General features: G+C 38.1%; 1 protein-coding gene across 4 annotated transcripts in view; it reads right to left on the reverse strand.

Annotated features, from left to right (window-relative positions):
* CLEC1A (C-type lectin domain family 1 member A) overlaps positions 1 to 8061 on the reverse strand; it is a 28218-nt gene extending 20157 nt beyond the window's left edge. The window contains exons 1-3 of one of the 4 annotated variants that reach the window (XM_088025913.1): positions 7914 to 8061; positions 4907 to 4966; positions 4353 to 4781 (exon numbers count right to left, since the gene is read on the reverse strand). In XM_088025913.1, coding sequence (XP_087882039.1) covers positions 4353 to 4467 — 115 coding nt within the window. In that variant the 5' untranslated portion in view covers positions 4468 to 4781; positions 4907 to 4966; positions 7914 to 8061. Of the gene's footprint in view, positions 1 to 4352; positions 4967 to 6777; positions 7631 to 7913 lie in introns of those variants that run through there. The other 3 variants (XM_028119834.2, XM_028119830.2, XM_028119832.2) reach the window with 3 other exon arrangements.
* Between the last annotated feature and the right edge of the window lie 5067 nt (positions 8062 to 13128).

A 13128-nucleotide genomic window follows, 5' to 3' on the forward strand; every position in this document is an offset into this window, starting at 1 on the left:
AAAAGCATTCACACAAACTCATAATACCTCAGGTCTAACACTTTATCTTTATATGGCTGGCTTCTCAAAAAGAAAGAAATTTAAAAAAAAGAAAATGACAAATTATTTATTTTCCTATTTAATTATGGTCCTTTCAAACCCCTGCTATTAAAAATTACCAATAATCTATTTTTTTCCTTATTGCTAAGACAATAAATTGTTTTTAACCTTCTTTTTACTTGAACTTTCTGCAGTATTTATTGCTTATTATTTTTAAAATTCACTATCTGTTACCATTGACTTTTCCATCTAGCATGAAGTTATTGTTTCTTGGCTTCCTTAATGTCTCTCTCTCCTGGCCCACTTCTGCCACTGTCTGCCATTCATTCTCAGTAGCTTTTATTGAAATCTCTCAGTATCCCTCCCCTCAGTTGGTATATTGCCTAAGATTCTCTCCTTGATACTCTATTCCTTTGGGCTTTTTGTCTTTTCATTTTACGCTCTCATCCTCGGTGATCTTGCTCATTCTCAGAAAGTTTAATTCTTACCAAAATGTCAACAATTCTCGCATACAAACATGTAGCTCAGAATCCTTACCTGCACCCCACATGCAGCATACACAAGTGTCTTTGGGCAAATACAAGTGCATGTTCCTTCTCTTCCAGGCATCTCAAACTCAAATTGGATTCATCATCATTCTTAATTCTTCCTGTAGCGTCTATCTCAGTTATCAGCAGCACCATCTACATAACATCCTATGGGACCTAGTCAACCTATGTTTTTCTTTACTTGTATTCAAGTAAAGAAAGTAAAAGTAAAGACTCCACTTCTAACCAGTTGCCAGTTCTTTAAACTCTACCTCCTCAGCACCTGATTTCTCCTCCTCATTCCCATACTACTTCAGTTCAGATTCCTCTAATCTCATGTTGAGACTAGTGCGAAATACCCAGCTATTAGCTCATCCAATTTCTTCTCCTTCAATTCATCCTCCTCATTGCAGGCTAGATGGTCTTCTAAAAACACAAAATTCATTATGTCACTTCCTGTTTAAATCCTTCTGTGAGCTCAATTTATGGACTTAGAATCAAAATACCTGAGTATGATATAATAGGCCCTTTATCATTTTCTATACTTACTTCTTGTCAGCTTCTTCCCTTTCCAACTCTACACATCAGCCAGAACACATTGCTTATTGTTCTCCAAAAACACAAAGTTACTTAAGAATGCCATGGCTTTTCTCTCATGTATCTGTCTGACTATGTCAGCCCAACCCCGTAAGCACTCCCATTTTTGCTTTCATATAATGTGGAACATCTTAAAGTCAACTCAACTCAATGGCCATTTCCTCCCCAAACCCTTCCTGATCTCCTTTACCCCTACCAGATAGAAGTGACCAAGCTCTCCATTGTATCATGTATATACTTCCATCATGGCACCTTATCATACTTATTTCATAGCTAAGAGTTGTATTAGACTTTTAAGTTTCCTTATTAACAGGGATCATATCATATTTGGCATTATACCCTTAGTACTTTGCAATAAATCTGGCATAGTATGAACCTGAGCATAACATGAACATGAAACTTTCTTTGGAAAGGAGGTATGAGGACGTTGTCTTTCACTTTTCCTTTTTATCTTCTGAATTGTTCAGCATTTTTAAAGATGAACGTAACTTTTATATTGAAAAATGAAAATCTGGAAAATAAATGAGTATACATAATTTATTTTTATTAATTCTGAAGAAAAAATTTAACTTTCCAGTCATAATGGTGCCACAACATTATGTTGCATTTAAATTTTCTTCATTGCCAAAATATTCTTGGAATGATTTTTGCTTTGTTATTTTTAATAGCAAAATTGTATCAAATCATTTTTCTAAGAAATAACTAAACTTCTGTAGTGACATTCCTCTACATATTTGCATTATCACAAGATGAAAACAAGGTATCATACGTGTAGGGTAAGATTACTATTTCCAGAGGTTTGCCTTCAAGACACTTTGTAACCTCTACTCCTACTGTTTCAGTTTCCACTTCTTATGGAAAGATTGCCAGATGTTTCAGTAAGTGTTTTATCCTGCCCCACCTACCTCTCCACCCTTGAGCTCAGCAGAACTTATTTGTACACTCTGTTCCTGATTATGCTGATCACCAATTCTTGTGAGAATTCTTGGCTCTAGTCAAAGGTGAAAAATGAAGTTATACACAAGCCACTTAAAACCATAGCCCTGAGACCTGATTCTTCACAGGGTTTGTTGGAGGAAAACATAACGTATCTTATTACACATATCCCGTGGCTACAGAAACTGACATTCCGAAGTTGTCATTTGCTTCACATCAAGGAGGCTGGAAGTCCCCAGTATCTTCTTATAGCTTAGTAGATAGTTTAGTAAAAAGAAAAAAATAAAATAAAGTCACATCAGTGAGTCTCAGGTGGTGATCACTCAGTGAATAGAAAGGGAATGGAAAAGTTTAACAGGGGAAAAGGAAGAACACCTAAAAGCTATGTGATAAGGGAGAAGTGGAAGAGAACAGTGAAAACGTATGTGCCCAGATTTATAGAGGTGAAGAAAACCTGAGTGTGGTCAAAAGAGAAAGGACATACTAAGATACAGTCACTGAATGAGAATCTCTCTGATGCCGACTGACACAAAAATGTTAAACAGAACACTTAGGAATTCTCGAGGAATGGAATATTGAAAGAAAATGCACATTTCTGGTGTGTCTGCAATACGCCAAGGACTTTACATAACCTATCAACCTTATACTCCAACCACCTTATAAAAGAGCTGTTTGAATTGAATTATAAAATATTTAATTTGGGGGCACCTGGGTGGCTCAGTCGTTAAGCATCTGCCTTTGGCTCAGGTCATAATCCCAGGGTCCTGGGATCCAGCCCCACATCGGGCTCCCTGCTTCGCGGGAAGCCTGCTTCTCCCTCTCCCACTCCCCCTGTTTGTGTTTCCTCTTTTGCTGTGTCTCTCTCTGTCAAATAAATAAATAAAATCTTTAAAAAATATACTTAATTTGTTACATTTAGCTTCCAACTTATACTTTCATTTCCAATAATTCGCCTTCTGACATAGTAATAAATTTTTTTTTTCACTCCCTACAAGAGAGAATTCACATACATAGAGAAGGATCTTATTTCCTGGGCAACTCAGCCAATGTAAGGCAGAAATGTGACTTGAGTTCTAGTGAGTGGAAAGACCTCACAGTAGAACACAAACAGGATGATGTTCTAATACCAGGTGTGCCGCTTACAAACTGTGATATTGGGGACACCTGAGTGGCTCAATCGGTTAAGCATCTACCTTCGGCTCAGGTCATGATCCCAGGGTCCTGGGATCGAGTCCCTCATCAGGCTCCCTGCTCAGTGGGGAGCCTGCTTCTCCCTCTCCCACTCCCCCTGCTTGTGCTCTCTCTCTCTGGCAAATAAATAAATAAAATCTTAAAAAAAAAAAAAACCTGTGATATTGGACAAGTTACTTAAGTATTCTAGGGCCTCAGTTTCTTCATTTATAAAATATTACTGATAGTAAACATGTATATAGTGAGCATTATGTGCCTGGAATTATTTTAAGCACTTGTATATATAAAGTGCCTCTCTTACAAGATGGTTGGAGTATAAGGTTAATAATTTATGTTATATATATATATATATATGCGCTGAGTTGCCCAGGAAATAAGAGCCTTCTCTAAGTATATGAATTCTCTCTTCTATGGACTGGAAAATAATAAAAGGGAATGGGATGGGATATAATTGCATCCGAGGCCACTATTTAGATCATCAAATCACAGAATTTTAGAGCTAAAGGACCTTAGAAAGCATTTACTTTAATTTGCCCCCCCCCTCATTTCACAGATGACAAAACCCAACATGACTCTCCTAAGGTCTCACAACTTCAAGATACAGAATTATGACAACAATATACCAGGGTTGGTGTGTCTGCTTGGAAACCTCCCCTAAAGCATGAGTTCAAAACTAGCAAAAAGATAGCCTTTATAAATCCAAGTTTCCACATCAAATCACAGATGGTAAATAAAACAGCATTGGATCTGGCCTTCACAGGAAGCCAGGAAGAAGAAGCACTGCTTTAATTCTACACACAACCTCACTTTTGTGTACTATACCGACTTGGTGAAAACAACACACCCTCAACTGCAAACCACTGTGCCAACAACAAAATCTTAGAAAAACAAACATCTGTGTATATACTGAGTTTAATTTTTCAGATGTTGTGGAAAATGCACAGTTACACATAAGCGTAAGTCATGAAAACACTTTCTCTTTCCCTTACTTTGCACATTCCTCAGACAGTTCATCTCATGTATTGCTCAAGAGTCTGACCAATTTGGACGGAGATAGAATACCTGTGTGCCCAGCCTCTGGCCGCTGGGTTGTAGAAGAGGTTCGAGATTGCACACTCCTGATGGTATCCCCATCAAAGTCCAGCATGTCCCTTGTGCTGCTGTACTTGGCCTGCATCTGGACTCCTGCAGGGGTGAGGTTGAGCTGCAGTTCGACGGCCCCCAAGCTGTGTGGCTACTTTGAGACAGTGTAGGAAGTACGGTGCTGAAAGTCATTCCTAATGTTCTCTCCCAGCGAGTAGCAGGGGAAGCCTCTGACTCCAGTTCCTGCTTAGAGAGGCCCAGCCCCTCTCCTGGGAACTTGTACTCTGAAGGTCAAATTGGTCAGGCAGAGGGGAAATAGCATGTGTTTTCTATTTGGGCAGTCTCTTTCTGAACAATTATTGAAGAGTTGTCTTTCTCGGATCTCTTTTGTTCATTTATTTGTAATTCCTGTGTAAGTACAGTATAAAAAAGGCAAGACCCTATAATCACACAGAGATTCCTTCAGACTCTATGGAGCAATAATCAGGCAAAGGAATACATATCACCTAGTCTCTTATATACCAGACACTCACTGAGTCACTTAGATGAGGTTTAACTTCTGAAAAGAGATCATAGGACAAGCCTCTTCTTTCCTGCAAAGGCATAGTATAAAGCATCATATACATGGAATGTCAGCACAGAGTCTTTTTGAGAATATCTATTGATTCTACTTTTTCATTTTACAAAAAAGTAGATTGAAGCCCAGTTAGATGAAGTGGTTGTTTTAAGGTCACATAGCTGCTTAGTGACAATATTAGCTTCAAAAGTGTTCTCCTGTTGGATTTCTCCAGGAACAAAGGAGCTGTCAGGTGCCATTTCCCTCCCCTGCCCCTCAGCATAAACAACAACCGCCTGCAGAAACCATTGTGGTGCCTAATTTGCACACACACACACACCTAACCCCTAACATCCCACCCCACCCACACTGCTTCAGAAGATCTGCCCTTTCTAGTTATGCTCACCTCAGTCTTAGCACTGCAGGTGCCCTCCCCTAGAAGACCAGCACAAGCCTGGCCAACACCCAGTCTCCTGCCCCCACACACTTTGCGGGACCTTGGGCCAGCTTTGGTAGTGACAGTGGTAGCAGTGAGTCCCACAGAAGACCAATTGTTAACACTGTGTGCCCTGCCCATGCATTCTTTACAGATCTGCCCTAGTCAAGGGAGTAGTGGTGGCTGGTCTCACTTTGCAAGCAGACCAGTATGCACCCTGTGAAAACTGTGGACCCTGCTCTGGCTAGTGTGAGAGGCAGTGGCATGTTTGCTCCAATACACTCTTGGGCAGAACCAATTCAAACTGGAGCCACAACGCTGGCAGTGTGCAAGCAGCCCCAACAGGGGCCAGCATCAATCCAAAGTGACACCTGCCCTGGAATAAGAGGAGATAAACACATACACCAATCAGAGGGCTGCCCCAGCCATGGGCTGGGGGCAGACAGTGGGTTTGATTGTAGGCCCCGCTCACCAGTGAAAACTACTCAGGGAAAGTGCCTCGCAATTTGCTGCTACTGCATCTCTAACAAATATCTAGTCTGACTCAACTCAAGCCCAAGGTGGTCCCAAACAGGTCCACTAATACCACAGGGACCAAACACTGCCCACAACAGGGAAAGAGAGCTAGATGACTGGACTGAAGGAAAAGCAGTCAAGACTCAAAAGCAAGGCCCACACAACACACATAGGAGACACCTCTGAAACACCAGGCCATACTTTCAAGAGCAGGAGATGTAGCTGACTTCCCTAACACACTGAAACAGACACAGAGAGTTAGACAAAATGAGGAGACAGAGGAATATGTTCCAAATGAAAGAATAAGACAAAACCACAACTAGAAACCTAAGCAAAATAGATATAAGTAATATGCCTTAGAGAATTTAAAGTAATGATCATAACTTTACTCATAGGACCTGAGAAAAGAGTGGAGGACATCAGTGAGACATTTAACAAAGAGTTAAAAAAGGAACAGAGATGAAGAACACAATAAATGAAATTAAAAGTACACTAGAGGGAATAAATAGCAGGCTAGAGGAGCAGAAAAACAAATTAGCAACCTGGAAGACTGAATAATGGAAAGTAATCAAGCTGAGCAGATGAGAGAGAAAAAAGTATATACAAAATGAGAATAGACTTAAGGAACTCAGCAACTCCACCAAGTGTAATAACATTCACATTATAGGGAGCCCAGAAGAAGAAGAAGAGAGAAAAGGGGACAGAAAATTTATTTGAAGACATAAAAGCTGAAAACTTCCTAAACCTGTGGAAGGAAATAGATATCCAGATCCAGGAGACAGAGAGAAACTCCAACAAAATCAACCCAAGGAGGTCCAAGATACATAGTAATTAAAGTGGTAAAAAGTAGTGGAAAAGAGAATTTTAAGAGCAGAAAAAGAAAAGAAGACACTTACCTAAAAGGGAAACCCCATGAGACTATCAGTGGAATTTTCATCAGAAACTTTGCAGGCCAGAAGAGAGTGGCATGATATATTCAAAGTGCTGAAAGGGGAAAAAAATTCTGCAGCCAATAATCTTCTATCCAACAAGGCTATTATTCAGAATAGGAGAGGGACACCTGGATGGCTCAGTTGGTTAAGTGTCTGCCTTCAGTTCAGGTCATGATCCCAGGGCTCTGGGATCAAGTCCTGCATAGAGCTCCTTGCTCAGCAGGAAGCCTGCTTCTCCTCCGCCTGCCACCCCCCCTGCTTGTGATTGCTCTCTCAGTCTCTCTGACAAATAAATAAATAAAATCCTTACAAAAAAAAAGGGGGGGGAATAGAAGGAGAGATAGAGTTTCCCAGACAAGCAAAAGCTAAAGGAGTTCATGACTACTAAACCAGCCCTACAGGAAATGTTGAAGTGGACTCTTTGAGTGGAAAGGAAAGACCATAAGTAAGAGCAAGAAAAGTAGGAACCACAGAGGCAGCAAAAATAAGTATATCTGTAAAAGGTAGTCAAGAACTCACAAAAGTGAGTCATACCATGCATCTTTTCTGATCAAAATGCAATGAAGCTAGAAATCAACCACAAGAAAAAAAAATATGGAAAACCCACAAATACATGGAGGTTAAATAACATGCTACTAAATAATGAATGGGTCAACCTAGAAAAAAGAAATAAAAAATTACATGGAGAGAAACAAAATGAAAACACAGCAGTCCAAAATTTTGGGGATGCAGCAAAAGTGGTTTGAAGAGGGAAGTTTATAGCAATACAGGCCTACCACAAGAAAAAGAATAACCTCAAATAAAGAACCTAACATAAACTTATACCTAAAGGAGCTAGAGGAAGAAGAACAAGCAAAAGCCCAAACCAGTAGAAAGAAGGAAATAATAAAGATTAGAGCAGAAATAAATGATACAGAAATTAAAACAAAATGAAACAAAACAACAACACGACAAAAACCCCAATAGAATGGATCAAATGAAACCAGGAGCTCGTTCTTTGAAAAATCAACAAAATTGATAAACCTCTAGCCAGACTCACAAAAAACCAAAAAAAAAAAAAAAAGGAAAGAGAGGTCTAAAATAAACAAAATCAGGGGCACCTGGGTGGCTCAGTCGTTAAGTGTCTGCCTTCAGCTCAGGTCATGTTCCTAGGGTCCTGGGATCGAGCCTCGCATCGGGTTCCCTTCTCGGTGGGAGTTCTGCTTCTCCCTCTCCCTCTCCCCCTGCTTGTGTTCCCTCTCTCGCTGTGTCTCTCTGTCAAATAAATAACAATTAAAAAAAAAATCTTTAAAAAAATAAAATAAAATAAAATAAACAAAATCAGAAATGAAAGGAGAAATAACAACCAACACCACAGAAATAGAAAGGATTATAAGAGAACATTATGATAAATTATATGCCAACAAATTTGACAACTTAGAAGAAATGGATAAATTCCTAGGAACATACAACCTTCCAAAAATGAAACAGTAAGAAATAGAAAATTTGAACTGACCAATTACTAGCAATAAAATTGAATCAGTAATTAAAAAAAAAAAAAACACCCAACAAACAAAAGTTCAGGACCACATGGCTTCACAGGTGAATTCTACTGAACATTTAAAGAATAGCTGATACCTATTTTTCTCAAACTTTTCCTAAAAATAGAAGAGGAAGGAAAACTCCCAAGTTCATTTTATGAGTCCAACATTACCCTGATACCAAAACCAGATAAAGACACCACTAAAAAAGAGAACTATAGGTCAATATCTCTGATGAACATAGATACAAGAATCCACAACAAAATATTAGCAAACCAAATCCAACAATACATTAGGAAAAAAAAAAAAAAAGTCATTCACTATGGGGGCGCCAGGGTGGCTCAGTTGTTAAGCATCTGCCTTCGGCTCAGGTCATGGTCCCAGGGTCCTGGGATCGAGCCCCGCATCGGGCTCCCTGCTCCGCGGGAAGCCTGCTTCTCCCTCCTCCACTCCCCCTGCTTGTGTTCCCTCCCTCGCTGTGTCTCTCTCTGTCAAATAAATAAATAAATAAAATATTTAAAAAAAAAAAAAGTCATTCACCATGATAAAAAGGGATTTATTCCTGGGATGCAAAGGTGGTTCAATATTTGCAAATTAATCAGCATGATACATCACATTAATAAGAGAAAGAATAAAAAGCATATGGTTATTTTGGTTTTTTTTAAAGATTTTATTTTATTTATTTAAGAGAGAGAGCAAGTGAGTGAGAGAGAGAGCACGAGAGCAGGGTAAAGGTCAGAGAGAGATGCAGACTCCCCGCTGAGCGGGAAGCGCGATGCGGGACTCGATCCCAGGACGCTGGGATCATGACCTGAGCGGAAGTCAGACGCTTAACCGACTGAGCCACCCAGGCGCCCAAGCATATGGTTATTTTGATAGATGTATAAAAAATATTTGTCAAAGTACAGCATCCATTCATGATAAAAACCCTCAACAAGGGCACCTGGGTGTCTCAGTCAGTTAAGCTTAGTTTTCAGCTTAAGTCATGATCTCATGGGTCATGGGATTGAGCCCTGCATCCGGCTCCATGCTCAGTGGGGAGTCTGCTTGAAAGATTCCCTCTCTCCACTATCTCTCTCTCTCCCTCTCTCTCTCTCAAAATGAATAAATAAATCTTAAAAAAAAAAACCTCAACAAAATAGGATTAGAAGAAACATACCTCAACATAAAAAAGGCCTTATATGAAAATCCCATAGTGAACATCGTACTCAGTGGTGAAACACAGAACTTTTCTCCTAAAGTCAGAAACAAGACAAGGATGTTCACTTTTATCACTTTTATTCAACATAGTACTGGAAGTTCTAGCCACAGTAATCAAACAGAAAAAAATAAAAGGCATCCAAATTGGTGAGGAAGAAGTAAAACTCACTATTTAGAGATGACATGATATTATATACAGAAAACCCTAAAGACTCCACCAACAAACTACTAGAACTGATAAATGAATTCAATAGTTGCAGGATACAAAATCAACATACAGAGATCTGTTGCATTTCTATACATTAAATGAAGTGGCAGAAAGATAAATATTAAAAAAACACTTCCATTTACAACTGCACCAAAAATAATAAAACACCTAGGAATAAACCTAACCAAAGAGGTGAAAGACCTGTGCTCTGAAAGCTATAAAACACTGATGAAAACAATTGAAGACAACAAAAATAAATGGAAAAACATTCCATGCTCATGCATTGGAAGAATAAATATTGTTAAAATGTCTATACTTCCCAAAGCAACCTACAGATTTAATACAGTCCCTATCAAAATGCCAACAGCATTTTTCGCAGAACTAGAACAAACAATCCTAAAATTTGTATGGAACCACAAAAGACACCAAATAGCCAATGCAATCTTGAAAAAGAACAACAAAACTGTAGGTATCAAAATCCCAGACTTCAAGTTATACTATAAAGCTGTGATCAAAACAGTATGGTACTGACACAAAAAGACATGGATCAATAGATTAGAATAGAAAGTCCAGAAATGAACTGATAATTATATGGTCAATTAATCTCTGACAAAGGAGACAAGAATACACAATGGGAAAAAGTCTCTTCAACAAACGGTATTGGGAAAACTGGACAGCAACAAGCAAAAGAATGAAACTAGACCACTTTCTTACACCATACACAAAAATAAACTAAAAATGGATTAAGGACCTAAATGTGAAACCTGAAACTATAAAAATCCTAGAAGAGATCATAGGCAGTAATTTCTCTGACATTGGCCATAACAACATCTTTCTAAATATGTCTCTTGAGAAAGGGGAAACAAAAACAAAAATAAACTACTGGGACTATATCAAAATAACAGGCTTCTGCACTGAAAAGGAAACAACCAATAAAAGTAAGAGATAACCTACTGAACGGGAGAAGATATTTGCAAATGACATATCCAACAAAAGGTTAGTATCCAAAAAATAGAAAGAAATTATACAACTCAACAACAAAAAAAACAAAAATTCCAATTAAAAATTGGGCAGAAGACATGAACAGACATTTCTCCAAAGAAGACATTCAGATGGCCAACAGACACATTAAAAGATGCCCAATAACACTCATCACCAGGGAAATGGAAATCAAAACCACAGTGAGATAACACTGCACACCTGTCAGAATGGTTAAAATCAAAAACTCAAGAAACAACAAGTTTTGGCAAGGATGTGGAGAAAAAGGAACCTTCTTACACTGTTGGTGGGAATGCAATCGGTGCAGCCACTCTGGAAGACAGTATGGAGGTTCCTCAAAAAATTAAAAAATAGAACTACCATATGATCCAGTAATTGCACTACTAGGTATTTACCTAAAGAATACAAAACACTAATTCAAAGGGATACATGCACCCCTATGTTTATTGCAGCTTTATTTATAATAGCCAAACTATGAAAGCAGCCCAAGTGCCCACTGATAGGGGAATGGATAAAGAAGAGGTGGTGTGTGTGTGTGTGTGTGTGTATAATATATATATATATATAATATATATAATATAGGAATATTACTCAGCCATTAAAAAAGAATGAAATCTTACTAGTTGCAATGACATGGATAGAGCTAGACAGTGTAATGCTAAGTGAAATAAACCAATCAGAGAAAGACGAATACCATATGATTTCGTTCATATGTGGAATTTAAGGGAAAAAGTAATGAACAAAGGAAAAAAGAGACAAACCAGAAACAGACTCTTAACTACAGAGAACAAACAGTTACCAGAGGGAAGGTGGGTGGGGGGATGGGTGATAGGTGATGGGGATTAAGAGTACACTTATCTGATGAGCACTGAGTAATGTATGGACATGTACCTGAAACTAATGTAACAGGGTATGTCAACTACACTGAATTTTTTTAAAACGTAGTCTTCCTGTTGTCAACTCAATGATCTTTCTTCTTACATTATAGGAACTCAATTTAACATTTTATAACACTTTCAGTAGACCATGATCATGAACAATTACACAATTAATTGTAAGTCAGGAATTTTAGAATTATTGCTAACTACATGTGACTTTATATGTGACTCCAGGAAACCAGGTAATAATTTTTACCTAAATTTCCTAAGCTCAGAAGGAAATGAAAAAACCGTTTTAGATGTCCAAAAATCTTTCTTGAATTAATAAAATATAACTGTATTATTTTACCAATATTTTTCTATGTTTTGGTTATTAGCTTAGCTAAATCAAGCATACAAAATATAAAGAAATGGAGAAGATGCTTGGGTGGGGACAGGCAGGCCCTATGAGGGGTTAGGAAACACATACTGTAGATTTATTATGTGTCTCAAACTATGTATTGTTCATCAGGTTATTCTAAATAAAACAAACCTAAAGAGACCTTTCTCTTGCAGCATGCCTTGTAAAAAGTAGTAAATAAAAAATTATTTGGTTATTTGCATTGGAGTGATGTATTAGAAAAGGTTACAGGAGATAAGGCGGTAAAAAAACTTGAAGGAAGAGGTAAGTGAAACACATTGAAGAAAGGAGCAGGAAGATCAGTAATAGAAATTGCAACAGCTGGGGCCTGAAAGAATACATAGAAGGTGCTAATGATTATGATTCTCATGAAAAGCAATTAAAACTATTCTCCAAACTTCATTGATTCAAGTAGATTCTTGATACTTTTCACTAAACAACCTATATTAACATTTTTCCTACTTGTCCTTAAATACTTATTTTTTCAACAATGACAAAAATATTTTTTGAACACCTGCTTCATTTCAGGTGTTATTCTCAGATTTTAGGATGCATCAGTGTAAAACAAAACTCTCTGTCCTTTAGAGCCTATATTTTATGGAGGAAGGCAGATAACATAAAAGAAAGTAAGTAAATAATAGAGTATATTAGACTATAATAAGACTTATGAAAATATATGGAAGGTAAGGGAGATTAAGAATATACAAAAAGGAGGAGTACCTGGGTGGCTCGGTCAGCTGGGTGACTGACTCTTGATTTAGGCTCGGGTCATGATCTCAGGGTTGTAAGATTGAGCCCTGCATCGGGCTCCACACTCAGTGGGAAGTCTGCTTGAGATTCTCTGTCTCCCTCTGCCCCCACCCCCTCTCTCTCTCTAAAATAAATAAATAAATAAATCTTTAAAAAGAAAAAAGAATATACAAAAAGGCGGGTTGGTAATTTTAAATATGGCAGTCAGAGTCAGCCTCGTTAAGAAAATGATGTATGTGCAGAGATTTTTATAAGAAGTGCAAGAGTAGGTCCTGCAATATGTAGGGTAAGAATCATCCAGGTAAAGAGAACAGAAACCTCAAATGCCCTGAGGTGGAAGCATGCCAGTTATTATGAAAC

The sequence above is a fragment of the Eumetopias jubatus genome, unplaced genomic scaffold (assembly GCF_037043125.1).
Source record: "Eumetopias jubatus isolate StellerSeaLion01/CBP00866 unplaced genomic scaffold, mEumJub1_p1.0 scaffold_8, whole genome shotgun sequence".
In the NCBI taxonomy this organism is placed as follows: domain Eukaryota; kingdom Metazoa; phylum Chordata; class Mammalia; order Carnivora; family Otariidae; genus Eumetopias; species Eumetopias jubatus.